This window comes from Onychostruthus taczanowskii, unplaced genomic scaffold (genome assembly GCF_017590055.1).
Source record: "Onychostruthus taczanowskii isolate IOZ18803 unplaced genomic scaffold, ASM1759005v1 scaffold18, whole genome shotgun sequence".
NCBI lineage: Eukaryota > Metazoa > Chordata > Aves > Passeriformes > Passeridae > Onychostruthus > Onychostruthus taczanowskii.
Window position 1 is genome coordinate 4801420 of NW_024499017.1, and position 27573 is coordinate 4828992.

At 41.5% G+C, this 27573-nt stretch overlaps 2 protein-coding genes across 3 annotated transcripts in view; both read left to right on the plus strand.

The window, feature by feature from the left end:
• Positions 1 to 1618: 1618 nt before the first annotated feature.
• Positions 1619 to 27573, plus strand: part of LPCAT2 (lysophosphatidylcholine acyltransferase 2) — a 30838-nt gene continuing 4883 nt past the window's right edge. The window contains exons 1-11 of one of the 2 annotated variants that reach the window (XM_041400931.1): positions 1619 to 1822; positions 7112 to 7251; positions 8260 to 8477; positions 9715 to 9827; positions 12443 to 12503; positions 13561 to 13619; positions 14801 to 14835; positions 16813 to 16867; positions 19962 to 20044; positions 20555 to 20680; positions 21761 to 21914. In XM_041400931.1, coding sequence (XP_041256865.1) covers positions 1715 to 1822; positions 7112 to 7251; positions 8260 to 8477; positions 9715 to 9827; positions 12443 to 12503; positions 13561 to 13619; positions 14801 to 14835; positions 16813 to 16867; positions 19962 to 20044; positions 20555 to 20680; positions 21761 to 21914 — 1152 coding nt within the window. In that variant the 5' untranslated portion in view covers positions 1619 to 1714. The remainder of the gene's footprint in view (positions 1823 to 7111; positions 7252 to 8259; positions 8478 to 9714; positions 9828 to 12442; positions 12504 to 13560; positions 13620 to 14800; positions 14836 to 16812; positions 16868 to 19961; positions 20045 to 20554; positions 20681 to 21760; positions 21915 to 27573) is intronic. The other variant, XM_041400932.1, reaches the window with a different exon arrangement.
• On the plus strand, positions 23108 to 24175 carry CAPNS2 (calpain small subunit 2). The gene has a single exon (XM_041400934.1). The coding sequence runs from the start codon at positions 23420 to 23422 to the stop codon at positions 24173 to 24175; it is 756 nt and encodes a 251-aa protein (XP_041256868.1). The 5' UTR covers positions 23108 to 23419.

Below are 27573 nucleotides of genomic sequence, written 5' to 3' on the forward strand. Positions count from 1 at the left end.
TTGTCAGGCATAAATTAATCCTGCCCACCCAGTTGCACTGGTCAGGCCTCCTAGCATTAGTATTTCCTGTTTGGATACTCAAGAAAGATGTGAAGAAATGTAGAGGAAAGCTTTAAGAATGCTCAGATATGTAGAAACTATCAACTGGGAGGGAAAATCTGAAAACATTAGTCTGGTGAAAGCATAAGAGAATCATAACAGTATACAAGTGTACAAAAACTAGCTGCAGAGAGGAAAGGGACCAGTTCTTGCATCCATCTGAGGGTAGATATCATCTGCAATCAGAGAGATTATTCTCAGATACAGAAAAAATAATTTCAAGACATTACCAGAGAAGTGCTGGAACGGATCAGTTAGGGAAGTCATGGGCTTTTAAAAAGAGCTTGTAAAATCATCTGCCAAGAGTGATGGAGGTAGAATTGATCTTTCTCCTCTGGAGTTCCCCCCAGCCTTACTTTCTGTGATAATTGTGCTGATCCAGTTCCTTCACAGCTCTCAGCTTTTTCAGAAGACAATGCTGGTTTCAAGGACTACAACCGCAGGGAAATCCTGGAAACCAGCCAAGGGAAATCCTACACTCATCGAGCTTCCATTATAGGCAGGCTTCAGTTAGCCCAAATATATCATTATGACTACTCCTTAAGCACCTGCAGTTGCAAAACACAAATAATTATTTTATAATAATAAAGTTTTGTGAATGCTGATGGTATCTTTGTGGAAGCAGAGACGTCAAAGTGGGAACTGAACCATGAGATGTTTATAATTAGTTTCATTACAGCAATATGAACAGTCTGGCGACATACAGACAACTGTTATGCCAGGAAGTACCAACATTTTCATGTGAAGGAGAAACTGGAAAAAGCACCATAGCAAAATGAAGTGTTTGAACCAATGTCATGCAAGAGGCCAGCGGCTTGAGCCCAGAGCTCCCTGCACAAACAGGCGGCTCAGCCTCACCACTGGAGTGGATTCCTGTGAGAACCCAAAAGCCTGCTTCCTAAATGTGGTCAGCGTGGAACTTCCTCTGGGGTGAAACCAGCAGCAGCCAGGCAGGCCGGCAGAAGGTGCCGGAGGACGGAGCTGTACCGCACCTGGCCCTGCAGAGCCGCTCCTGGCGCATCCCTCAGGGCGCACCTGCGGGAAGGGATCCCGCGGGCATCCCGCACGCCGAGAAGGGCTGCAGCGGATCTGCAGACCACACGTGCTCAAGAACCAGAATCACTGTACCAGCCTTAGCAGCGGTGAAAATGCACCACTGCCCTAGAAACGACCTCTGCCGTGGGCCACGACCGCGCTGGCCCTTCTCCTCTCCTCTCCCAGCTAATGGCCCGCGTTGCTCCAGTGCTTACGAGCATCGCCCTGTGATCGCACCCGGCCAGCGCGGCTCAGCTGCGGAGCCTGCAGCGCACTGCGCGGGGCGGGCACGGCAGGGCACGGCAGGGCTGCGGGGCGGGACAGGGCACGGCAGGGCTGCGGGGACACGGACCCCGGCACGGGGCAGGCACGGGCAGGGAACGACGGCAGGGCTGCGGGTACACGGACCCCGGCGCGGGGCAGGGCACCGCCGGGGCTACGGGGACACAGACCGCGGCGCTGCCCCCGCCCGCCCTCACCTGCCCGAGGCGGGGCTCCCGCGGTGGGCAGGGCCGTCCGGAGCCGCTGGCCCCGGGCTCCGCCGCCGGCTCATGCGCAGCCGCCGGGCTTGGCAGTGGCGATGGCGCCGCGGGTGTTGCCGCTGCCCAGGCAGCAGTCCTTCAACCCGCCCACCGTCCTCAACCCCTTCGTGCACCCGGGCCGCCTCAGCGCCGGCGACAAGCTGCGGGTAAGGCTGGGGGGTGGGCGGGAGAGGCCGCCGGGGCCGGGCCGCGCTGCCCCGGGCTGGGATGCGCTGGGGAGCGCGGCGGGCACGGCACCCCCGGGCGCGGCTCTGAACCAGCGCTCCGGGCCTCCGCGGGGCTGTCAGCGGTGAGGGCTGGGGGCACGGGTCGCTTTCGAGCCCCCTTGCCAGGGCAGAGCGCGGTGTGAGCGAGCGAGGTTTGAAAGTGCCGCCGGCAGCCGGGGCTGCGGGGCCCGGCCTGCCCAGCGCCGCCCGTGCCCAGCGCCGCCCGTGCCCCGCGCCGCGCCCGCAGGGCAGCGGAGCAGCCCCGGCTCTGGCTCACAGCTACAGCTCCCGGCTCTGCCGGCAACAAGTGGCTGCTAGTGACAACATTTCCTTCCCTGTACGGCATAGTTTGCCTCCTGATCTAACCTAGAGACCAGATACGCGGGGAAGCTATGTAAACTTCCAAAGATGCAAAGGGTGATCAGCATAAAAAAGTCACTGTTCTTGAAATTAAGTTCTTCAGCCTTTCAGAGTCCTCAAGCTGCATGCTTGCTCAATGCATACACAGAGGCTTATTGACTTCAAACTTAAAACTTTAAACACAAGATTCAAAACAAGCTTTTGGAAATATTTGTGCAATCATTGCAGATAACACATCATCCCTAGAGAAAACAGTGCTCCTGCTTCAATAATTAAATACTACCCATCAGTCAGTTGTCAGGTACCTCAGCTTTAGAGTTGTCAGCTTCTCTCTTACATGAAAAGTTAAAGCAGAAGATAACTTTTTCAGTCATGCTGTTTCAGATGATTAACTGGCTTTAGGCTGACTTTAAGCCTGGGTTGGGGAGGGGGGAGTGAGTCTCTTGGCTCCGTATCGCAGGGTGTACAAGAAAAGATGGTACCCCATATTCCACTGGGTCACTGACTGGTGAATTGCATTAGGCCTCTGATCTGAGGGATACTGGGATATGACAAGCACACACACTAGACTTACGGGATACTCATACAACTAAAAAATCTTTGATTCTTAAAAACATTCTTTAAAAATTAGCTGATAAACCAATCATGAATTTATGATTGACAAAAATGAGGATATCAGTGTGTGGGTGAAATTACAGCATTTTCTGCTGATGGTTATAAATATCTGAAACTGACATATAACTAAATATTTTATGTTTCATTTAGATCTTTGTCAAGTTATAAAAAATGTTTGCCCTGAAGATAGCTGGGTAGAGGAAATGTGAGAAATCTGGAAAACAATTTCAAGTCCTTTTATCCCCTATGTTTTACTAGCAGTGTGGAACACATTTCAAGTGCATCTGGATCAGTAGCTTTAGGCATGAACCCTGAAGAAAACAGTTTCTTAATGAGGTTCCAGAAATGAACAGCTTTCTGTGCTGCCTGTCCTTTCTGGAGGGTGCACAGACTACTTTCAAAAGCTTGCATTTTTAAGTTACTCCTTGAAGCACCTGGAAGGAAAAGCATGCATCTGGGTTAGGGCCTGGTGGCTGTGAGCTGAGGAGCAAAACAGTCACAAAATTGCAAAGCAGAAAAACACACAAGAGAGAACCTCTTTTGTGTTGTGGTTTGCTCCCTTCTGTTCTTTTCCCCCTGTGGTCATAAGGACTGGGATGCTTCCTGCTGATTGCTTTGTCCTGTGAACCTCTGCTCCTCTCTTGCTCAGCACTGCCCGCCAGACCTGCTGGGAATCAAGGCCTTACCAGACAGTGTTGCTATAAACTCCAGAAAAGGGAAGTCTCTCTTCTCTTTCCGTTCACATCAAGTGTAGTGTTTCTCCATTCTTGCATGTTAAGGATAGTCTTGTTATGTCTCCCCATTCTGTACTATTCCTTTAACATACACCAATACAAACATACAATTTCAAAACCCTCTTTGGGAGTCCACGGCTGGATTTCCATATGTTGGTGACCTTGCATGTAAAGGCTGCTGTGTACCTGATGAACAGAGCTTGAAAATGAGACAGGGTAGCTGTTTGCATTTCATTCAGCTTCAAATATAAAAACTGCCAGACTGAAAAGTGAGAAGATTTTACAATTTCTTGCTAGTCTTTTTTATAGTTTACAATCCACCCTTTATTTGTCATTCTTTAGAATGTGCAAAGCAAGGATTGGCTGGGCTGTGCTAAACATCTTCATGTGCCAAAGGATTTTGAAACAGTTGTCAAATACTTCTGGTTTCCATCCTCTGACTGAAGTTGGCTGCAATTCATTGTTGAGATTTTTCCTGGATTTTGGTACTTTTAGTACTTGCTCACTTGCTGTCCTAACTTCTGAACTGCACATGTAAAGCACGAATTCTGGTAAAGTCATTACTGGCTTCCAACTAATTCAGAAGAGACGCTCAGTGGATTTTTGCAGTGGTGAAATATGTAATACCACAATCAGCATGCTAAAAGCAGTATTTTTGGAAGCAAGCTGCTGGACTACCTGGCAGAGCTGTGGCATCCTCTGGATGCTCATGGAACACTATCTTGCCCTGTGTGTACAGTCCATCTGATCACAGCTTCAGGTGTTAAAGTATTTCAGTAGGAACTGGGCTTCACTCTGGTCCCCAGCCTGCTCTGCTGCTGCTTCCGAGATAATTTGACAGCAGCTAAGTTGAACAAAATTTTATATGGAATTCTGTGGCTTTCTGATAGACCTGCTTTTCCACTTTAAAGGTTCCTGCCATCAGTGGAGGTATAATTCCATGTATTGATCAAAGATCAATCAGCTGTGGGAGCGGGACCTGCACTGCCAGGACTGCTGCAGTGACAGGACGTGCAGTTATTGCAGACACTGTAAACAGAAAGTACATGGGTGATTCAGTATGTGGGAAAAGGTTCTCTGGATGACTCAGAATAATTCTATCTTGGTGATTACTGCACAGAAGCTGAAATGGCTCTGATCCTACTTAGTAGTAACTACACTTTGTATTTTTCTCCTGTCCTTTCCCTTTTCTAGTCTACCTTGACCTTTCTCTTTTCTGTCCTTTTCTTACCCTACTCTGCAGCTGATGGAGCAGAAACCAACTCTGCCTCATTACACAGTGACCTAGAAAGTCAATAGCTTGCATCAGCAAATCAGTACCACCTGTGCATCTGCCTAAAATAGATTAATGAATTTATTAAAGTTTTGAAGAAGGGATTGTTTTGCTTTTGATATTGCATCCTTTATCTTTCATTTTAGGACAGTACATATATATTCTTTTCTCATGAAGAAAAGCATTATTTTAAGTCAAACTACACTGATTTATGCTTATGCTGCCCATTTTGGATAACTGAATGCAGCTGAAATGTTGAACTGGACTATAGATCATAGTAAAAAAGGATGCATATAGAGAAAAAAAAAACCCCAAATCTAATTTTGAGAGACAAGGGAGGAGTCTTTGTTGGTTTATCTTCCTAACTGACTTTTTCAGATTTGCCACAACTGGCACCAGAGTGAGTGGGAGCTATAGATCTCTAGGGTCAAAACTGTCATGCTCATTTCTGTGATCCAGAGTGGTCCTTTACCTGTTGTCCATAAAGTTATGGTTGAAATTCCATAGCTAGTTACACAGAAATGTTAAATAAAAGAAATAATCAGACCTTAATGTTCAGATCTCTCCTGGAAACACACTGTATGGCAGTGCTTGCAGAACACAAACGTCAACACAGTGTACCTGCTTATCGTGCTCATCTTAATTTACTCTGTGTATCCACTGTCATGTTTGGTCTGTGCCTGTGGTAACACAGAAGCAAGTCCTGAAGGCCCCAAATTCATCTTAATCCTCATCAGTGTCAGAGGGTTTAGAGCCAGATGGCAGAGCCTCTCCTGAATAGTGACAAGGGGAGGGTAAGAGGACATTACATGAAGATGGAAGGGATTTGGTGGGAGGGAAAGGACTGTGTTGGTGGAAGGAAAATTAGAAGCTACTGACTGTATCAAAAAATTGGATCAAGTATACACTAAGGTGCTTATTTTCAAATATACCACACTTGTTCCTTTTTAAAGAAAAGAGGTAAGTTAAAATCCACTGTGATGTTAATAATCACAGCTCTAGGAGATTGCAAACTATTTTCTGACTTACAAAATGCCTTGCTTTTTCTGTACAGTAAGAGGCCATTGTTAAAGAGCTGACTAGAAAAGTTGATTTTGAGAGAGGAACACTGTTGTTCAGTTGAAGATTTTCCTAAAGTATAAAATGTAGTAAGCTCACAAGAATAAGTTAAACTCCCTTAACTCTCCTTCAGTAACTTCTCCCATACACTTGAACTGGTGGAGATGTCAGTGTGTGACACACTCAGATAAGTTTTGGGGGACTTGAAGAAACAGCCCAAATAAATTTTTTAAAATCACTATTACAGTTCTTTTGGGGTATGATTTGTTTTTTGTACGCAAACTGGTCCTCATCAGTGAGTGGCAGCAGAGCTGGATTAGTGCCAAAGGGAGTTGAACCCTTTACTTGTTTCCCAGGAGTGCTGGGCTCTGACCTGCTCACACAGCTCACCTGCCTCCCAGCCCCAGCCTTGCTCAATCTGCACAGTGCTTGTTGCACCATAAAGCCAACCTTCAGGATACAGTTTCTAACCTAATGTGCTGGGGTAAAACAATTAAGAATTTCTTCCTGCCCTGCCCTGCACCAGAGCTGCCTGTGGTGCAGCATGGTGCCAACACACCTGTTTCCTGGAGCTATGCATGAAAATAGGCAAGCTGAAGATTCCTTCGGGAGGGCTGGGGATGATGTTTGAGGATTATTTGTAATCAGGGCAACTAAAACCTTTTTTTGTTAAAGTCCCAGCTGAAGGAAATGACATTGTGTTGTGTGTGCACAGCTCCCTGGAGCAGTAGTGAGGACCACTTGCAGCAGTATTGTGACTCAACACAAGATACAGTTAGTCATCTTAAGGATCCCACTTGACTTCTAGATAGGCAGCTAGTGATAGAAAGCTCTGGAGTGGAGTTATGTGTCAGCTGGGCAAACTCATCTGAGCTGGTTGTGAGCTGCAGATCAGGGCCAAATATAAACTGGAGCCAGAAAACTTAGTTTAGCCTCTGTGTCTAGCTACATCCAAGCCAAAAATGTAAATACTCAGATACTCCAGCTCTTCCTGGAATGGGAGCTCAGAAGTGAAAATGAAATACCATTAATTACTTCCCATAAGAGCACTGGAATCATTAAAGCTTTCCTTACTAAATCACAAAGCAATAATGGTAGTACTTTAAAATAGTTGTAAAGTAACTACACAGATAGCAGAGTCATTTCTGTTGATACCATTTCTTAAGATTTTTCACCTCTTTGTTTCAGATTGCTCTCCAGGGGATTATTTTGCTTCCCCTCCGTGCCATATGCATCACGTTCATTTTACTGCTAGCTTGGCTCTCTGCGTCAATTGCAACTTTCTGTCAGCCTGGAAGAGGATTTCTGCCACTGGAAGGATGGAGAAGGTGAAAAAGTGACCCATATTTGTGAAAGCTAAGCTTTTTTTTCCTTAATAAGACAAAGCCATGGTCTAAAGCTTTTTTTTTCCTTTCACTCCTCCTTTTGATTAAAGAGGATTCCTCAGTTCTTACCTGTTTATATGAAGCAAATTTTTAATAAGTGTATTTTACAAAAATAGTGGACCTTTTTAAGTAGGTAGATTTTTTTGTCTTGAGGCTAAAAAAAAAGTATAAAAACATTTATAGACTATCTGTAAGCCAGGACTTACTTCAGTAATAATCCTAACAGGAATACTTGAGAAAAGAAATTCATTAAGCAAGTATTTTGTAACGTGACATAGGCTGAGCTCCTGTGTAGCCTTTGTAATTTCTGCTGTGCTATGATTCTATGTCAAAATTAGCTTTGACAGCTCCTCTCAGCTGCATTGCCCTTGAAGTGGTATTTCACAGCTGCTTCTGTGGGTTCTGGGTTTCAGTTGCTCACTTCTGACCTCAAAGTACTGCAGTTCCCTTCTAGCCACGGTGCACTGCAGCTGCAGGAGGAGGAGGAGACACAGGAGGTGAATTCTAGCAAGACCAGAAGGTTAGGGAGAGTCCCATGAAAGGACTGTGTCCTCTCCTGTGGGAACATGTTCCAGTAAAGAAACATTGTCATTTAATCTTACTTTAAAATGACAGTAAAAAAGCAGTATCGGTTACATAAATTCTTATGGAAAGGACACTAAATCTGCTAATTACCCCACTCAAAACAGTGTTATGGTACAATGCCATGAAATATGCCATGAGAAATAGTGTGCCTGGGAAGAGTCTGTACACTGCCTTATCTTCCATCAGGAAAAGGTGATGTCCCCTTCCCTGCTTCCCCTTCAGCCCTACATTCTGCTGGTGAGTAGCATTGCTACCCCGTGTGGGGCCCCATTGCTGATTAGAGCTAGGAAATCTGTTAGGGGCTTTTCTTTTCAAGTACAAAATAAAAACTGTAAGCTGGACAAGATTTTTGTTTCTTTTTACAAGGAGGATGATCCAGACAACCCTGTCCAGCCTGACTCGTACGGCGTACTTCGTGATGGGATTCCAGGTTAAAGTGAAAGGGAAGGTAGCGAGTCTGCCAGAAGCACCAATCTTTGTTGCAGCTCCTCATTCAAGCTTTTTTGATGGTATTATTTGTGCCTTGACTGGAATGCCATCAATAGTGTCTAGAGCAGAGAATTTGTCAACTCCAGTATTTGGCAGTAAGTATTTATGAAAAAAACCTGAAAGTTACAAGTTAACAACTTGACATTGGGCCAAAAATTTTATCTCCTAAAGTGATTTAAGGGCAGACTTTTAAGCTCTATCTTCCAAAGATACTGACAAATTATTTCCAGTGAAATTCCTGTGACACATTATCTTTTTGAATTTGTAAAAATGCCTAGAAATTACGCTGTTTCTTTTCAGGTATGAAATACAATATCATTTTGAACTTCTTTCATGCTAAAAGCATGTTTTGCAGCTGCTCAGGCTGGAAACTTTTTCTTTCATTCTCCCAGTAGTACCTCAAAAAATCTGTTCCACTGCTGTCTTTTTAACAGTGTAGCCCACAATAGTGGGTGAAGGTTATTTCAAAACAGACCCAAACTACAGTAGTCTGGAAAATACCATATTTATAAGATTAATCTTGCAGGCACTGTTATGGATTTTTTTAATGGGAGCAAGACCAGGAAAGAATAAAAGAGGAGTTACTCAAAAAGGAAATGCAGGGAATGGAAAAGATCAGATGAGTCATGCTTCTATTATTTTCCCCTCCTTCTGGCACAAAAAGAATCCCCATTTGCATTATTGCTAGAATCAGCTGTAGACTTTCTGCTGGCTATACAGTAACTCAGAACTAAACACAGTAGGCAACATAGCAAAGTGTTTTTGTGGAAAAGAAATGGACAGAGAGTATATTGATTTTAGCTTAAAAGCACAGGATGGGGACAGAGAAGATAATTCTTCGCCAGATTTCTCATCAGAAAGGTCCACACATTCTGATGTAGACGTCTGATTAAATTAGGGGGTTTTTTTCTGTAATTTACATTGAAGCTGTGTATGCTTTGTAACAAAAGGGAAGGCTAAAACTACATTTTGGGTGCAGTCCGCCTGACCTAGGCCTGAGTATGGCCTGTGAGCAGACCCAGTCAGGTCGCTCTTTTGAATTGTGTGGAAATACTTAGTGAAAAATAGCAGCAATATTATTAGAATGTGTTTGGCTGAATTTTGCATATCTACTGTAAGGCTCCTCAGCTGGCAGGCTGGGTATGTCTTCTGCATCTTATTTTCCATTTTGCAGGAAGAGAATAACAACACTCTTATCAATTTAGTCTGGAAGTTGTTTGTGTGGAGTCTGTCTCCTAGTATATAAATAACATGTTTTTGCTATAAGGAAGCCTTGAACCCATATGTTGTCTAGGCACTAGTGTAAGGCAATTTTTTTTATCTGTTTCACAGCAATTTTAAGATCCCTTCAGCCTGTAGCAGTTTCTCGTCAAGACCCTGATTCGCGGAAGAACACGGTTGCTGAGATAACTAAGCGGGCGTTGTCGAAAGGCCAGTGGCCACAGGTAATAAAAACACCACTAACTTCTCTTCTGTCTTGTATTCCTATTCCTTATTCATTGTGCATCACAAGGGACCAGCTGGATAGGTTTCTTAAAATGCACAGAAATGAAGTCAGCTCTCAGGTGTATGACTGGGTTAAGAAGGGAAGAATCTTGTGTCCAGAAGGAGTTTTGTTGTGACAAATGGATCAGTTAAATCCAACCAGTACCAATTGGTGTTGCAAATGCAGATGCTCTTGACTTTTTTTTTCCCCTTTTCGAGTCTTAATATGCTGCCTTCAGTGTAGCAGGTGAATTGCACTGGTATGTGTGGGTCAGTAGTCTGAAGCTAGACCATAGAGCTGTGCTCACACCAGGTGGAGGATGAGCAGTTGATGAGATGGGTAACCCAGACTGTCCAAGATCAGTACAAGCAGTACTTTAGCCCAAAACTTCAGTTTCTCACATAAAGTATAGACGAGGTGGATCTCTGTTCATTTTTTCAGGTTAATAATGCACTAAACCCAAGATTTTTTATTGATCTGAGCCGTGGAAAGATTTTGACATTGAAGCAATAGTTGTTGCTTCTGCAGTGTTTCCCGTGGTCATTCCTCAGCAAGCTGCTGTTCTGCCTCCAGTCCTGGGTGGCTTTCCATCTGGAAGAGCTGATGGGGCAGGGGCTGATCAGGAGGGAGGAAAGTGTTGAGGCAGCAGCTCTGCTGCATATATGAAAAGCAGAGGCCTGGGATGGAAATCCACATCCTTTGGAAGAAGAAAGACTGGGAGTGCATCTACTAACATCTCATTTGGGAGTGCCTTTCTGCTTCTTGTTGCATTAACTCTGGACTCACATTGCCTTCAGATACTATGAATACAATGTCATTGCCATGCTGCTGGACAAATCCAGTCAGTGATAATGTAAGACCTTTCTCCAAACACCTCCTGCTCAGATTCTTATATAAATTCATGCTTTGTCTTTTGAATTACTTCTTGACTTGTTTTCTTGGGAGTTAATTTATTTGAAATAAAAACACAAAGTGACTGGTTCAGTAGCTGAATTTACAAGGTCTCTTTAGTCATAGTTGGATACTCCCTAAATGACTAAGAAAAATTAATTTTTCATCGCTTTTGTTCCACTGAGTGGCTTTTGAGGAAAATTAAGAGGCAAGTGAAGATAGTAGACTTCAGTAGGAGGTATCTGTGACAGCTAGACCTGCTGTTTACTGCTCTACTTTCTGAACAGTCTCTAGAATCAGAGACCATTTAAGTAGGGAAGACCAACACTTGCCTTTTTTTTTTTTGTAATGGCATTATTTACACATTTCATACATTTTTACTTCATAAGTACCTTTCTAAAATCTTTTTTAACATTTAGGATACTTTGACTCATAAATGTATTTTTCTAAGCTGCTCTAAATAATTTTAGAGCCTCCATTATTTTTTGACATTTGTCAGTTAAACATGCCAAATTTTTGTAATACTAGGCTTACAGTCTACCCTGGTGCTTATGATTTGCTAAACTGTTTTAGATTAATTCCCTGGTAGACCTGATCTCTGCTGAAAGCAGCATGGGGAGGAAAGGGAAATGGGCTCTTGCACCAGTGCTGCGCTTGGGATAAAACCTAGATATGTATTGTGGCATAAATAGATTATGAGTCAAGTAATCTGGGAATCTCCAAGACTGAGTCAGCAGTACAACTGAGGGTGTCACTGGGTGATTCCTAGTCCAGTGCCCTGGCCACACATTCTGATTACAGGATGTGTCACGGGGGACTGGCTGTGACTTGCTGTGTGCAGTTGCCTCTGTCATACCCTTGAACAGCGTGTGTCCCTTGGGTGTGACCTGCTGGGGCCTCTCTCACAGCTAGCCTTGACCTGTTCATTCAGATCCAGACCATTTTGTGCTGGGGTGTTTTTAGAATGCTGCTTATGATCCTGTAGTTTTACAAGAAATACAGGGCTTGTGTTCCATAGGGGCTGGATTCAGTGTGTCACTCTGCAGCTCACAGTGCACTTGGTGTACTGTCTCAGACACTGATCCAGAAACCTTCTGGCTGCTGGTGTGCCTGAGTCACTGGGGTTCAGAGGCTGCTCTGGTGTGTAATGCCTTCAGGGCCCTGCCTCACAGCACATGCCTTCTCTGCCCTTTGCTCTGCTGCTCAAGCTGCGTTCTCATCACAGCTGGCATCTCACTCATGGCATCTTCACCTGTAAATGCCCAAGTACCTCATGCGCTTCCTTTCAGCCCAAACTCCTCTATTTATGCACCCAGCAACTCAATAAGGAACTGCTGTCAGAGGAACAATTCTGTTATTACCAACACTAAAATGACAAGTGAAACACTTAAAGTCCTTCTGTACCATATTTCTGAACTGATAAAGGCCTTTCCCCAAAGCTCCTTTCTTGGAAAGCATTGGTTTCCAAATCAAGATGGACCAGGTTAAAAATATAGCGAGCATCCTTCATTAATATGTTTGTTTCCTTTGGAAACAGTAATGATATTCTAATAGAATATCATTAATGTTGTAATAGAGTACAACAGGTCACAGAGGTCAGCCTGTGCATAACAGATACTAAGGTACAATCCTTTTGTGAAATATATGTGTATGTGTATATATTTTTCTCTCTTTAAATCCAAGATACTGATTTTCCCAGAAGGCACCTGCACAAACCGATCCTGCCTGATCACATTTAAACAAGGTGAGAGATTTTATCCTGTTGTTGTTGAAAAAAACATGTGATGCTAATTTGATAGTTGTAGTAAGGACTGAACTTGTGAAGGTACATCATCCACAACCGCACTGTTGTAATCCCTTACTTTATTAAAGTTTCAGAGGTACTAAACCCACTCTTTTATATCAGTCAGCTTACTTCTCTGGTTTGTGCTATTGTGTGGGATGCAAAATATCTGACAGATACGAGTAGTTAGTTGGGGGATTTTTCTGAGTACAGTTTTCATCTAATTTATTTACTCAGAAACTCAACTGTGATTGTTATGAGGTAAATGTATGACCTTCCTCACGTGATATTCTTTTATCTCAGCTAACAGTTGGGCTATCTTAGATTCCTGTAAATTTTGCCTTGCAAGACTTAGCAGCTAAGTTACAAAATGTCTTGCCTTGCAAGACTTAGCAAGCAAGTTACAAAATGTCTTTGTGCAGCACTTAGCAAGCCAGGACAACAAATCATTTTTAACAGAGAAATGTTTTTCATTGCACCACTGATCCTTAGATTGTTGTGCTGCACTTCAGTTAAGAAAGGAGAGCAACATGACTTTAACTGTTTTGCAGGGTCTTGGGTGGAAGTGTTAAAAACCATTACTACATGGCCAGATATGTATCACTTGTGATGATCAGAAAGAACACAGAATGATTCAGGAAATGCTCAAAAGCCTTGTGAGCATCTCATCGTTTGAAATTAATGCCCGCCAGTGGGGAGATAATGCACAGAAAATGAGTTTGAACAGTCCAGGGATCTCAGGCAGCTTTCTCCTTGAGATGGAGCCGAACCCTTTTCTGTCCCAACATCTTGCTGGTTGTGCTGCTGATTTAAAAACAAACAACCAAAAACCCAGCCTACAATATACATAAAACCCAAATCAAACAACAAACAAAAAACTGAAGTAGAACACTTCCCATTTTCCTTGTGTTTTTGAAAACATCTCCTTCCAGGTACTGTTGTCTGAAATAAATCACTCAAAGTTTCCAATTGCTGTATCAACTTAGTTGTAACAATTAGTTTTAATTTGTGGCTGCAGGTGCCTTTCTTCCAGGAGTCCCTGTCCAACCTGTGTTACTCCGATACCCCAACAAGCTGGTGAGCAGAACACTTTTGTTACTAACTAGGAATGCAGAAGGCAAAAGTCTGACTTAAGTGGTACCCACAATAAATACTTTGCATTGTCACTGAAGAATACATTGTCCTGAGCTTTAGCATTGCTAAAGCTAAGCTAAGCAGCCAGGCTTCCCGAGTGACAGCATGTTGTAGTTGCTACTCTGACTGTGCAAAAATTACTGCTGGGCTTCTTAGCTAAAGGGGGGAGACAGGAAAGTGTTGTGGCGGAAGTTGGAAACTTCCTGCAGTGCCACAGAGCCTGTACTTTGAAGTCTAAAACGGACACAACTTCCCTATTAGTCATCATTTTCTGGTTAACCTCAAGATAGCCTTACTGCAAAAGGACTTGTGATGTTTCTGAACAGAAGCAAAGCTGAGCCATGCAGTACATCCTACTCCCCTCCTCAGGAGAGCAGCTTTGCAGATGTTCTTTTCATGCAGCATTCCTTGTGCAACTCCACTTTCCTCTGCCTGTGAGGCTGGGACCTTTTCAATTTTTTTTTTAAATTACCTGGTCATCCAACAAATCCAGGAAAGACCAAACTTTGACTTCCTAATGTTTTGTTAGGATTAAAAATATAGTTGTTATTGTTATTTGCAAAGACTCCTTTGTGTCATCCTTTTACAAATGAATGTCAGAAGCGATCCACTCACAGGGATTGGTGTCGCATTTCACTGATAAGATTTAAAGATCTGCCAGTACACACTGTAAATATAATGTATAAGAAGTAATAAACACAGGAGAGAGGAAAAAAAACCAAAATACCAAATAAAAAGCATGATAAATTATGCCGAAGTGTTTTTAACAACTAAATGAGACATATTTATGAGACTGCCTCTCTAAAGGGACTGGTAAGGCCCATTGACAAAGTCTTACCCATTTTTCTTTTCCCTGCTTCTGTTGTTTAGATCAGAGTGAATGATTTACAATATCTAACTAACTATAAATGTTATTCCCAATTGTTTATAAAAGTCTGCCATACTTCCAAATTTTTAAAGCAAGGAATCCTATTTGCCTTAATACCTTTATTTATTTTCACTATAGGCCTATAAAAACATTATCCACTTTTACTAAACTTGTGCCTGTTTTAAATTGTAACTTATCTGCTCACTAGCTTTCATCTGGTTTTGTCATACGTTTCTGTGTTTGATTTTTTCCTTAGGATACTGTGACCTGGACATGGCAGGGCTATTCATTGTAAGTTTCTTAATCCTGCTGAAAATTACAAACAGAAATTTTTTCCCCTGTTGCTAAACAGTCTGCAAAACAGATTCCACTAAGCCAAGACACATGTTCTTCTAGATCTGTTTTTATGAGGGGGAGATACCTGGGGATGATGCTGTCATGCAGTAGATTTCATATCTGGATGGCTAGAGAGAGGGTTAGGAAAGTATTATTTCCAGTTCCACCACTTTTTTCTTTTTTTTTTTCCAATTTTCTCCTGTTTCACACATTAAGTTAGAACAAAGGAAAGAAAAGTATTAAAGAACCTTCATAACTGCCCTGAAAATATGTCTGGACTGGAAAATATTTTTCACTTTACAAATATTCATTAAAATGTGCATTTTCATAATCCATATACTGTATTTTTATGTGGAATATGTAGTGTATCTAAGTACAGTAGTCCTGATTTATTAACTAATATTTGGAAGGCAGGTAATTTCGAAACACATCTGGACTAGTGGAGCAGATCATAAGCACCTTTTAAGCTATCTTTATAAATAAATAAATAAATACACTTTTTAAATATATATATAATCCTAACATCTATACACTTAGACAATGGACATGATGAAATGTCCATTTTGGTTTCCCAAGATTTTTTCCTGTTTCTGCTATTGCTGATACATTTATTAGCTTACTGAGACTAATGAACATTGCAAATTCAGTACATGCTACAGATTTCCTCCCTGGAGAATTTAACACTGAAAGATTAAAATAGAGCTGTGTCTTCAGTTATGATAGATGGAGTAGGAGCAGACAAAGAAAGAAATTAAATGAGAGTTATTCCCATGGGAGGGAGGAGGCTGCCCATTCACTCAAGTAGAGAAATGCTCTGAGCCTGGTGGCTGCATGGTGAAGGCTCAAATCAAAACCTGTGAGCAGGTGAAAGAAACTGCTTAGCAAAATCATGAGAAGGGATGGATGGAGAAGAATCCATAGATTCTTAACAAAACTAACTGGAACCAGGAGAAGAATATTCCCTGCACAAACATGTAGATCACAAAATGCAAAACTGTCTCACTCTTTGTAAAACTTCCTGGATATTGTGGCCAGGACAGGACAGTACCAGGTCTCCTCAGAAACCTCCTGATATAATTCCTGCTTTCACTTACTACTTCTCTCTTACTGTTGTGCCTTGCTGGAAGGAATACCTGATGTTATGTGTTAGAAAATGAAGCATTAAAAGTGGACTTGTGTAGAAGATCGACAGGATCCCACAGGTTCTCTTGCCTTTTCCCTTTTCTTTTCTATTTTGTCCAAAACAAGAACAGAGGACTGCTTGAAAGTTTTCTATTAAAATATACCTGCTGTAAAGATCAAATGTGCATTTCTGCTTCAAAATCACAGTGAAAAGAGCAAGGCAGAAGTAGAAGTGACTATGCTTATCCTCTTTAGCAGTTCCTTCCTCCCCTGAGTTTATCTGTTGATCCTAAAATTTGTGACTTTTTAAAAAAGATGATGGTCCTGACCCTACTGGCACTTCATTAACACTTCTGTGTAAATGTTACTGTAATTTGAAAAGCGACTAGCAAATACTAACAAATCCAGTTCTGCATAAGGAAGTTACTGGTCCTATTTGCAGCTGAGAGAATAAAAGATAAAGTAATGCTTCTTCTCGGAATCAAAGCTCTTGAAGTTTAAAATCCAGTATCCATGGACCTCCTTAGAGAGAGGGAGACATTTTACTGGCCAAAGAGCTGTGCAGAATTGTTAATGTGCATGAGAGCAGACAACAAGCTGCCTGCCCCATGAGCAAGCAGCAGCTACATACAGAAGCCCTGTTAGAAAAAATGTGAAAAGTATCTTTTTGGGAAACTTCATTACAAGGTACTTAAAATCTTGCATAATACAGGCTTTGGTTTTTTGTGCTTTAAAATGTTTAATCTACTGACATGCAAATTCTTCTGTTTTAAATAAGTAAAATTTATTTTTCTTCCTCTTTGCCTGCAGTAAAGAGCTGTGCATAATGACATTGTGTCAGATCTTCACAAGATTAGAAGTTGAGGTAAGAATTGGAAATATTTTTATTAAGATTTAACAACCAGGGAATTTCTGCTTTAATATATTCATAATATAATAAATTATTCACATTATTAGTTCTTTTTAGTGAACAATAAACAAATGTCTCAGAAACAAGAGCAAGCATCATAGTAAGTAATATATTTAATTTGTTGTCCATATGTATGTATCATTCTGATGAGTTTCTGAGACACGTGCCAGAAATGTCTTTATTTCTAGAGAATTATAAAATCATTGTTAGGTATCATTACATGAATTCTACTGATGTTAAAACTAAAAATAACATTCTGTCAAAGGTGACAGCTTCTTTTTCCCACCTCCCCATTTCTCTGAGCCCTTCAAAGTAGCATTCTCTTCCTCACCATCTCCCCAGACTGGGCTCTCATAGATTTCTACAATTCACAGCTCATTCAGGTACTCGTGCTGAGTCTCATGTAAGGACCCAGTTCCCTTGATCATTAAATCCACTGCACAGCACAGGGACAGATGAATGACAACTGAAACAACATCCACACTTCTTCATGTGAGCACCCACACTCTAACTGCTCCCTGTCAAAGAGGAAACTTTCAAAACACATTCCTTACCAGACCACAAAGGGTTGTCAGTCTGGACTAAGTTGGTTTAAGAAACTGAGGAAGGGGAAAAAATTTGTTTATTTGCAAAACAGAATTTACAGAGTCCAAAGTTTTGTGAATACAAGCAGTGTTGTTATTGCTAACAGTTGGCAATCTACTCTGTGTTGTGGAACAGTGAAATTAATTTTAAGGGTATAATGCATGCCATATAGTGCATGCATTATACACATATTTGTAGAGGATGTAATCAAGAGATAATTCTCCTAATAATTTTGTTCAGTGGGGCATAGCTATGTGATTTATATACATGGGAGAAGGGTGCAATTAATGCAGCCCTTCCAATAGAAGGAAGAGTATCATTTTCCCTACTTCAGAACAGAACTCAAACTTGTTTTTTAAAAAATAAATTTCATGTTCCAAGAGATGAAACTGAAACATGAAAAAAATTGCAGCTTTCACAGCAGCATGTGTCCCTAAAATGAAACTAATTTCTTAGCGTCAGTGCAAAAGCCTTTCAGTTTCTAGTAAGAGAAGGGACACATTTTCCTGTGAATAAAGGGAATCCAACTACTCCTTTTAAGAGTGGACATTTCTGTTGCTGTCCCATGTCATGGGCAAGTAGCCTCTCCACTCCTACCTGTCTGTGGAGGAAGAGTGATGGGCTCCAGGGCTGTGTGTCCATGTCCAGTCCAGCTCTAACATGAAACTGAGCCTGGCAGTGAGTTTTAGGGCTGCAAAAAATATAGCAATTGGCAAATTCTGTAAGAAGAGAGACTAGGTCCCAAGCAGATCAGAGCAATATTTTTGCTGTTAAAAGAGCTGTGAAGAATTTTCTTACAGGACTGAATTTGACTGGGAAGATGTACTTGCCACTCTCCAGCAGACAGCAGCTGAGGTGTGAGATCATGCAGCCACTGCAGGAGGTCAACCAAATTCTTGCTCCTCAGCTGTTGTTTCTGGCAAACAGGTTCTATGAATAATTGTAGGGGAGTTTTTTTGAAGGGGTTGAAGGTGATGTTTAAGCTACCAGGAATTTACATTGCTCTGTGAGCAAGACCTCAGCCTCAAGTGAAGTAATGACCACATTCAAAACCATGACCATGTTTGCGTAGATAAACCCGGAGTTATGACTTCATCTCACCCAGGGACATCAGAGGTCTCTGTGTACTGTGTGTCTGTGCTTTCTCAGTTTAAGAGTTATATGACTTCTGAAGGGGAGTTGTAATAACCAGGGACCTATTTCAGACCTTGAACAGAGCTGGAAACTGCTTACAGAAGGAATGAAATCTCAAATATTCCTGTGAACAGCTGGACCTCCCTCTCCTTTCCTTACAGGGGAGACAACTTTTAATTATAAACAGCAAAATTTTATGGTTCTTTGACAGATAACCAATTCCATAAAGTCATTGGTTTTAATCATAAAGAGAAAGCATTCCTTAAAAACAAACTTTAAATGGCTGTTCAGGACAAACTGTGTTTATATGGGACAGTTAGCACTATAATGATGCATCACCAGCAACTGCAGTATAACTAACTAAAGGAACATACTGGCACATAATTAACAACTTTCTTCCAATGAACCGTGAGCAACACCTTATTTTGGAATCTTAGTATTTTAGGAATTAAGGGCAGGGTGCAGAGCAGCAGAACTCAGATAAATGATAACCATAGCTGGGAAAAGGCACAGTAAACAGAGCTGTGAGCAAACACTGTAGACTGAAGTAGGAAGAGCAAAGCACTCCTGCACACACACCACTTTGCAAACAGGTGCTGGTTCATGCCACAATAGATAATAGTTCATCCAGAAGCTATTTTGGTGAAAAGCTACTTCCAAGTTCTTACATATTAATACTGAATCCTCAGTAGTAAACATATTTCCATTTAGATAGCTGGGATGTTTCCTAGGTGTGGTCAGAGAGGGGATTGTTGGGATTTTTTACCTTCTGCTTGGAGTTCCAAAATTGTATTTTGGTTAGTGTGCTACTTACAGCTCAGAACTGTGATTCCTTAATGTTTTTGTCAGGGGGGAAAAGTGTACAGGAAACTTACCAGTCACATGCTGACAGATACACGGTATGACATGGGACTGCAGTGTGCATTTGAAAACATTAAAACTCTCACACACACTAATCTAATATATAACATCACTTTAAAGGGATCTTTGAAAAGAAGTGTGCAGTATTTCAAGCTCACATTCTTACCAGTGCAGCATTTAATCTTCTAACTATGTATGTATTTATTACACTTTCCTTCTTTGGAGGGTTGATTTTACATATTAAAGAAGCTTCTACCAATCCTTGAGAGTTTTGCAGTAAATCTCACTTGTGTGGGGAGGGCAGAAGAGCTGAGCAGTTTCTGAGGTGGCTGAGACCTCTAGTGCCCAGTCCTTTCATTGCATGGCTGATGATTTTCACCAGTTCTGCACTCAAAGAAAAATAAAAAATTGCTCGTATTCCTAATGAAGTGGTAACTACTGAATTGATTGGATAATTCATCCCTTTCAGTTTCTGCCTGTTCATGTTCCTACTGAGGAAGAGAAGAGTGATCCAATTCTTTTTGCCAACAGAGTCCGACAAATCATGGCAAAGTAAGTAACTGATCATCAGTAAAACCTCTGAGAACTGTTCTTTTATTTTTATTAGCAATTCCACATGCAGCCTAACCATAAAGTACAATTTAGTCATGTCCTGGGTACTATACATAGGAATTACTCTAGATTTTCACTGAGAGGTGTCAAAATCCTATACTAGATTACCCTGATTGCTTTCACATTGGAACATAGTATGTTCAATTAGTAGAAAACTTGAATAAAATAATCTCTCCTTGCTTGGCAAGGAGAATGGGTGGTGGTTTGTTCTCCAGCATTACTGGGCTGCATTTTCAAGACTGTAAATTTTAAAACCTCATGGTGCTGCGATAACCTGGTTTCATGGTGGGGTTTCACAGTCTCATGAAATGGTGTATATTGCTTTGTCCAATTGCAGCAGTGCAAGAATGAATTACCATTTGTTTCGCATATCAGAGAAGGGAAACCGTCTACAAAAAGTTATTTTCTTATATAAGAAATTTATTTTGCTTTTCCTTAATTTTATTTCAGTGCTTTGAATGTGCCAATCACTGATCACACTTTTGAAGATTGCAGGCTGATGATTTCAGCAGGGCAGTTGACTTTACCCATGGAAGCTGGGCTGGTGGAGTTCACCAAAATTAGCAAGAAACTCAAGTAAGGGAAGTTTTATTGCTTGGTAGCATAATTACTAAAGTGCTGCAGATATTGATGGCCATCTGCCAAAGGTTGAATAACCAGACTAGAGACTTGGCCATGTGTAACATAGTGTATTTAAGCATACAATTTACATAAATTACAGGGAAATCAGAGATGAGGAAAATCCCAGTAAGGACTAATCCCAAGTAATTTTTGTCACCAGCATTGCCAGAGAAAAGATTGTTCTCACCAAAGGGTGAGGAAAGTAGGGCAGTACCTGTTTTAAACACTCCATGGTAATCTTGGTGAAAATTTAAATTGCAGCAGGTACTGGCAGCTTGTGGCAGGAAGTAAAATACCTTTATTCCAGCCTGAAACTTCACCTTACTGTTCTTGGTTTTACTGTGCAGCCATGTGTCACTAGTGATGTCAGTTTTTTCTGTCTAGATACAGTGGAGTTTGAGGACTGAGCCATATAACCATACTCCATCAAATAACCTGGCATGGCTGTGGTGAAATCTGAATGTGTCCAATAAATCTTGACTTACTGTTGGGTGCTATATATCCATTTTTAGAATTCCATCTGGAATAGTTACATGGCAATCCTAATTATTCTTACTGAGGTGCAGTGGTGTATTTTGCAGAGATCTGGCAGTTCTGAGGCTCTGGCAATACTGGTGTTTGGGTAGAGATCTTGCTAATAGAGCTGAGACCTGCTCCCTCTGTAAGGAAATACTTACCCTAGAGCATGATGCAGCAAAATACTGCTACACCTGCATTTATGGTAATGAAAAGCTCTCTGCTGGAGCAGTCTAGTAATTGGACAGACAATTCTAGGTTTGGGAAGTTATTCTGTGTAAGTCTGGCATAGCAAAGCATAGAGCTGCCTGCTTTTAATATTAATAACCAGAGGGGAGCAGTCCTTAATTACTGATTTAAAGTAAAATATCTGGTCTGAAGTACAGCATTAGAAATGCTGTACACACATGCCCTGTTTGGCAGTTTTTCATCTTTGAACACTGTAATAACTCCTACTAAAATTCCATCTGTCCGAGAACTGCTGTATAGAAATATCTCCTCTCCCTCATGTTTGCATAGCCTAAAATGGAATCATGTCAGAGAGCAGTTGGATACTTTTGCTGCTATTGCAAGTGCTTCCAAAGGGGGAAGAATTGGAATTGAGGAGTTTGCTGAGTACTTGAAGCTACCTATTTCAGATGTCCTCAAAGAGCTGTTTCTACTTTTTGACAGGGTGAGTAATTGGTTAACTGACTTTTTGACCATATTTTGTTAGAAATCACATACCGAAAGGATATTTATTATAATTCATTATGTCCAGCATAGTAAATGCTTCTTGGTTAACAGTTTCTGTAAGCAAGGTAGGTGACTCTTACAGTTTTTTTCATAAGTTTCATTAGTTTCTGCCTTGTGAGATGGCAGCCATCCCTTGGACCAAGTTGCTGCACCAGTATCAGACAATAATCTTTATGCTGGTAGTAGCTGAATATTTTCTTTGGCCAGCTGCAGATTTTGATCTTAAGTACATTTTGTTAGCTGTTGTAATTAATTAGAAAATTTAAGGCAGAGTGAAGCTAACTGGAGTGTTAACTGGAGCACTGGAGTGTTCCTGCTGTGCTTGTGAAGGGTGCTGTTAGATTTTACAGGAACTCCTCTTGCTTTTCTCCACCAGTAAAGGGGGTTGTGTGTTAACATGATCATTTAGGCTTTACCCCTGGTCAGTGCTAATCTCTCCAATTTTCTGCTTCTCTCTGAGGATGACAAAAATGGCTGCATTTCTCTCTATAGCAGAAGCATCAATGACTAGGGCACAGACAGAATTAATCTTACTTCTAGGCCTCCACATGTGCTGCAGTGCACCAGCCAGTTGTCCTGCAAGTGCCTGTGGACTGGAGGTTTTCTCTTAGCATAAGAGCTTTCCCAGCTCACCATCACTCTTCCTGATCAGTTAGCCTTACCACTACACCTGTCCTTGGGAGGCCATGGTACATGCTCATTAAAACTGTTTCAGGATTTTTCCACATAAAAAGTTTTTACAAGCTGTAAAATAGGGAAGAGTCAAACATGTTTCCTGAACTTGCTGAATGACTTGAAGGCTAGCAGAGATGGATACATCATGCTTTTGTCATTCTTGCCTCCCCATCTTGGACCATTGGCTCCTGAGGCATGTAGTCTGAGTCCTGAAACACAGTACCTACATCAGAAATGTGCAGTGGCAACCAGAGTAATTAAGGGCAATCATACTCCTTTCACTTTCTTTATATGGTGCAACATCAATGACCAGAACTAACAAAGTAATGCTAAATTCTCTAAAATTTTGAGGGAATAAAAGATTATGACAACAAAGAAGTGCAAGGCTGCATTCACCTTTAAGGAGATCAGCACAACTGAGGAACAATCATGCTCATCTAACAGGGCTGGTTTCAAATTGCTTCAGGTATGAGCACAAGCATTCTGAGACTTCTGCTTTGTGGGTTTCAACCTCATTATTTTTTTCTCTAAAATGATTTCTCAAATCACATAAACATAACAATGCGAAGAAGAAAATAAATAGGGGCGTATCAACACCTGACAGAAACTAGTGAGATGTAACTGGGAGCCAGAAACATGCCCAGACATGGTGAAGTCTAAGCATGCAGATAAGCTCTGTTTTGCCCACACCCACGTCAGACACAAGACAGCTTCAGAGAGCTACAGAACACTGGATCTCTGCGTAACTCACTGCAGAAAATCTTCACAATGTTCCTTGCTAAAGCATTGCTGAGTGGAGGAAGTGGAGGAAGTGGTAGTGGTCGTGGAGGAAGCCTTGCACGTGGCCTTGGAGGGCTCCTGACAGGAGGTGGAGGTGCAGGGAATATTGCAGGGCTTGTTGGAGGTCTTGTCAACCTTATAAGTGAAGCGGCAGCTCAGTATAATCCAGAGCCACCTCCACCTCCTCGCAATCATTTTACAAATGTGGAAGCTCAGGAGAGTGACGAGATCAGACAGTTTCGCCGCCTGTTTGCCCAGCTGGCTGGAGATGATATGGAAGTGTGTGCCACCGAGCTAAGGGACATCCTGAACAAAGTCCTTTCCAGACACCAAGACCTGAAGGCGGATGGCTTCAGCTTGGACACCTGCCGTAGCATGGTCGCCGTCATGGACAGCGACACAAGCGGCAAGCTGGGCTTTGAGGAGTTCAAGTACCTGTGGAACAACATCAAGAAGTGGCAGTGCGTGTACAAGCAGTTCGATGCTGGTCAGTCAGGCGCTGTCGGGAGAGCCCAGCTGCCCAGCGCCTTGCAGGCTGCGGGGTTCCAGCTGAACGAGCAGCTGTGCCGGGTGGTCGTGCGCAGGTACGCCGCCGAGGACGGCAGCATGGATTTCAACAGCTTCATCAGCTGCCTGGTGCGGCTGGACAGCATGTTCCGGGCCTTCAAGTCCCTGGACCAAGATGGAAGTGGGCACGTCAGAGTGACCATTGAAGACTGGCTGCAGCTGACCATGTATTCGTGAAGGCGTGGCAGAGTGGCTTTGTGTGGAAGATACACCTGGAGGACCACGCTCCTCTGCTCCAGAGCTGTGATCTTTGCCTTTAGTCTTTCTAAGGAAGATGTAGATAGCGGTAGATGGCTCAGCTTCAAGTGTAGTGATTCTTCTTGTGCATGCATTAGTCTGCTTTTCTGAGGGGTTTGTGTAGGTTGTTGATCGGGCAGTTGCATAAGTTCAGAAAATCCTAGATTTTAAGGTTAGGAAATATATTGGAAAGATCAAAGCTTGTTACTTTTTTGTGTAAAGTGGCTTGTATATGAGTATAACTATTATATAAAAAAGCTGCCAAGTTTGGTGTTGATGTTGCTGTTCTGATTTGTCAGCAGTCACTAAGCCGGAATAAAGGCTGTTTGCCTGAAGGCAGTCACTGGTAGACTCTTGTGCAGTTATTTCTAACAGGGGGAACATTAGAGTTGCAGTAACTGTAGTGATCAGTGAACTTACATAATCATTCAATTTCCTTTCTACTGCTGCTTTTTCATGCTTGGCTGCTGAAGTAAAACCTCAGTTTTACTGTCAGTTCTAACTGGTGGCCAGGACAAAATTGAAGACTTATATGAGGCTACTTCTGCAATGATCTCCTTCCTACAGTTCCACGAACTAGTCTTTTCTCTCTTTCCTTCAAGCCTAAACATAGTTATGAAGCAAACAACTTAAAATACTACATTTATATTTAGAGAAACTTGAAATCATTATGCAGTCACATAGCAGACAGAGAGCCAAAGTCAACCACTGGCTATCTGAGTGAAATTTCATCAGGGTGCAGCATCCCACTCAAGGTAGTTATGCAGTTCTGGCTAAGATGTCAACTTCTGAGTAAAAAAAATAAAAGGAATAACGTGAACTGTCAAAAGTGCCTTTCTTTGAATTAAGGATTACATTGTTGATCAAAACAGCTCTTGCACAAGGCAGATTTCTTGGCAAGGCTCTGCTGCTTTAAACAAAAATTGTCTTGGGTGTGTGGGAGCTGGCTGGAATGTGAAAAGAGGAGTTAAATCGGCAGCCTGGCACTAGAGGCAGTCTCCAGATGTGAGAGTCCTGGTGCCCCTGCCCTTCCCCAGGGACACAGCAGTGACTCATAGAGAAATACCACACAATACCTGCAGGCCATCTCCACTTTAATGGGGTGCTGTGGTGTGGTTTGGTTTGGTCTGTAACTTTCCGTAGCTTCGATTCTGAATCTTGCGCTTACACTTGACAAATAGTATTTTTCAAATTGATGAGCTATCTTCCCTGGTATACTTGCAGAAACCTTTTACTTGAAACTAACTTATAATTTGTGCCCAGATTTTTTTCCTCCTGCACTTTGTTTAATAGCAAACAGAAAAATATTCATACTATCCCAGAGAAAAGAGGCCAGTTCCTTCCTCATGGCATTCAGCCTCCTCCCATTTCTTCAGTGGGAAAGCACTCAGTTGTCCCTTGTGCCACGTAATGCCATTTGGGCTCTGAGTAATAGAAAAGTGAACAGGAGGGAAAGTGTGACATCCTCCTCAAAAGTATTGATGCAGTGGTACTTTATACTGCATCTGGCTTGCAGTCCCTGTGCAAATCTAAATCTACTATGATAGTGCAACTTTTTTGTTTTCCAAAATCTTAAGATTTACTGTATCATATAAAAAAACCAACAACAAAACCCCAGTTACCACAGCATGCTATAGGGAAAATAGTAGCAGAAACCTGGCTTCCTTAAAGAAAACAAGAGTTGTTAAGGTTACATTATGTTTTGATTGTTTTGTGTAGCATAACTGCAAATACCCAAATCCTGATTTACCATTTAGAGAACCAGAGCTTAGCTCACACGTTGCTTCCTTAAAATATTTTTGGTTACATAGCTGCAAACACAGTTAGGTATGCATAGAAACACAATTGCAAGTGCTATTTGCTGTGGTGTTACACTAGCACTTCAAATTTTCCCATATTTTCAGTTTAACTTCCATTTCTTTTCCCAGGCAGCCGGTTGCTTCCTTAAAATATTCTTGGGTACATAGCTGCAAACACAGGTATGCATAGAAAGACAATTGCAAGTGCTTTTTGCTGTGGTGTTACACAAGCACTTCAAATTTTCCTATATTTTCAGTTTAACTTCCATTTCTTTTCCCAGGCAGCAACTCCATCATTTCTCCTTAACCAGAATGCCAGAGCATTTGGAAGTTAGCCAGCATCCTAGAGTTTAGTAGAACTAGTCACGGCATGATCTTGCAAGCACAGTAACTTTATTTTCTACTAAAATGGCTGGAGTTCTGTCTATCAAACTGCACTCAGTTTTGACTACTGAGTTTTCACACTTTAATGAAAGTAATATGAGCTTTAATTTGTCTTTTTTCTTGTCATATTTCCATGTGCCACAACTGTGTTAACTTCTTTCAGAAGTTGTTTTTAATTAAATTATTTTAAAGTTTACTTCCCAATTCTTTTACTGTGATAAATATTCTTAACTTTGAAAATAAATTTTCAAAATATTCTAATCACTTCAAACAGTCCTTTGCTAAGAATACAGTCTGCAAAACTATCCAAAAATAATATTCTCTGGAACTTTGAACAGTTATTATCTGCACTCTTGCTTCATTTTTAAATGTTTAAAGCGTAACATTTATGTTTGTAATGTTACGCTTTAAAGTTAGATCTGAGAACTACAATGTGAAGAAAATACTGAAAGTCAAACTCTGCATCACAATGAGAACACAGATTTGCAAATAAAACAATGTGTACGAGACAACTTTGTCCTTTTCTAATGATTAAAAACTGACAAAAGTTATAACCCTTAGACATCCATGAAAGTAACTTAAAAGTTCATATCTTATTCATATCTTTGCTCAAAAGTTTACCTGAAATACACAGGTTTCTGAAGTACAAGATGTTCAAAGTCAATCAAAAGATCAATCAAAAGGATCAGTTAGACCATCAATATAAATAATACAGCAGTTGTCTATGCAAAAGAGTCTTGCATTGGTTTTGAAGGCTAAATAAAATTATATCTTAGAAGATTTAAATCCTGTGAAATGTATAGCTTGATGATGACAGGTTAATAATACTGATTTCATTATATTACACATAACACATATTTTGTTAATCAAGAACTGTCTCAAAATCTAAATTCAATTGCTAAAATCCCTGTTTCATAGCACCCAAAATTTTCAAAGCACCCTACAGAGCAGCCTCAGTATTCTCCCCTGACATATTGCACTGTTCAGCAGCAGAAAACCAAGAGCAGAAAGGTTTAGGCTGGTATGCTCAAGGGGACATTATAAGTTGGTAGGAGAGCCAGAAATAGAATCCTGGTCTGGTCCTTTGCTGCAGATTTACCCAGCTGACCACCCCTCTCTCACTTGGCTGAAACAGTTTTGTGTTGCTCTCATATG

Excerpts from the sequence above, each read along its gene's own strand:
- CAPNS2 (XM_041400934.1), top strand. The coding sequence starts at position 23,420 with ATGTTCCTTGCTAAAGCATTGCTGAGTGGAGGAAGTGGAGGAAGTGGT.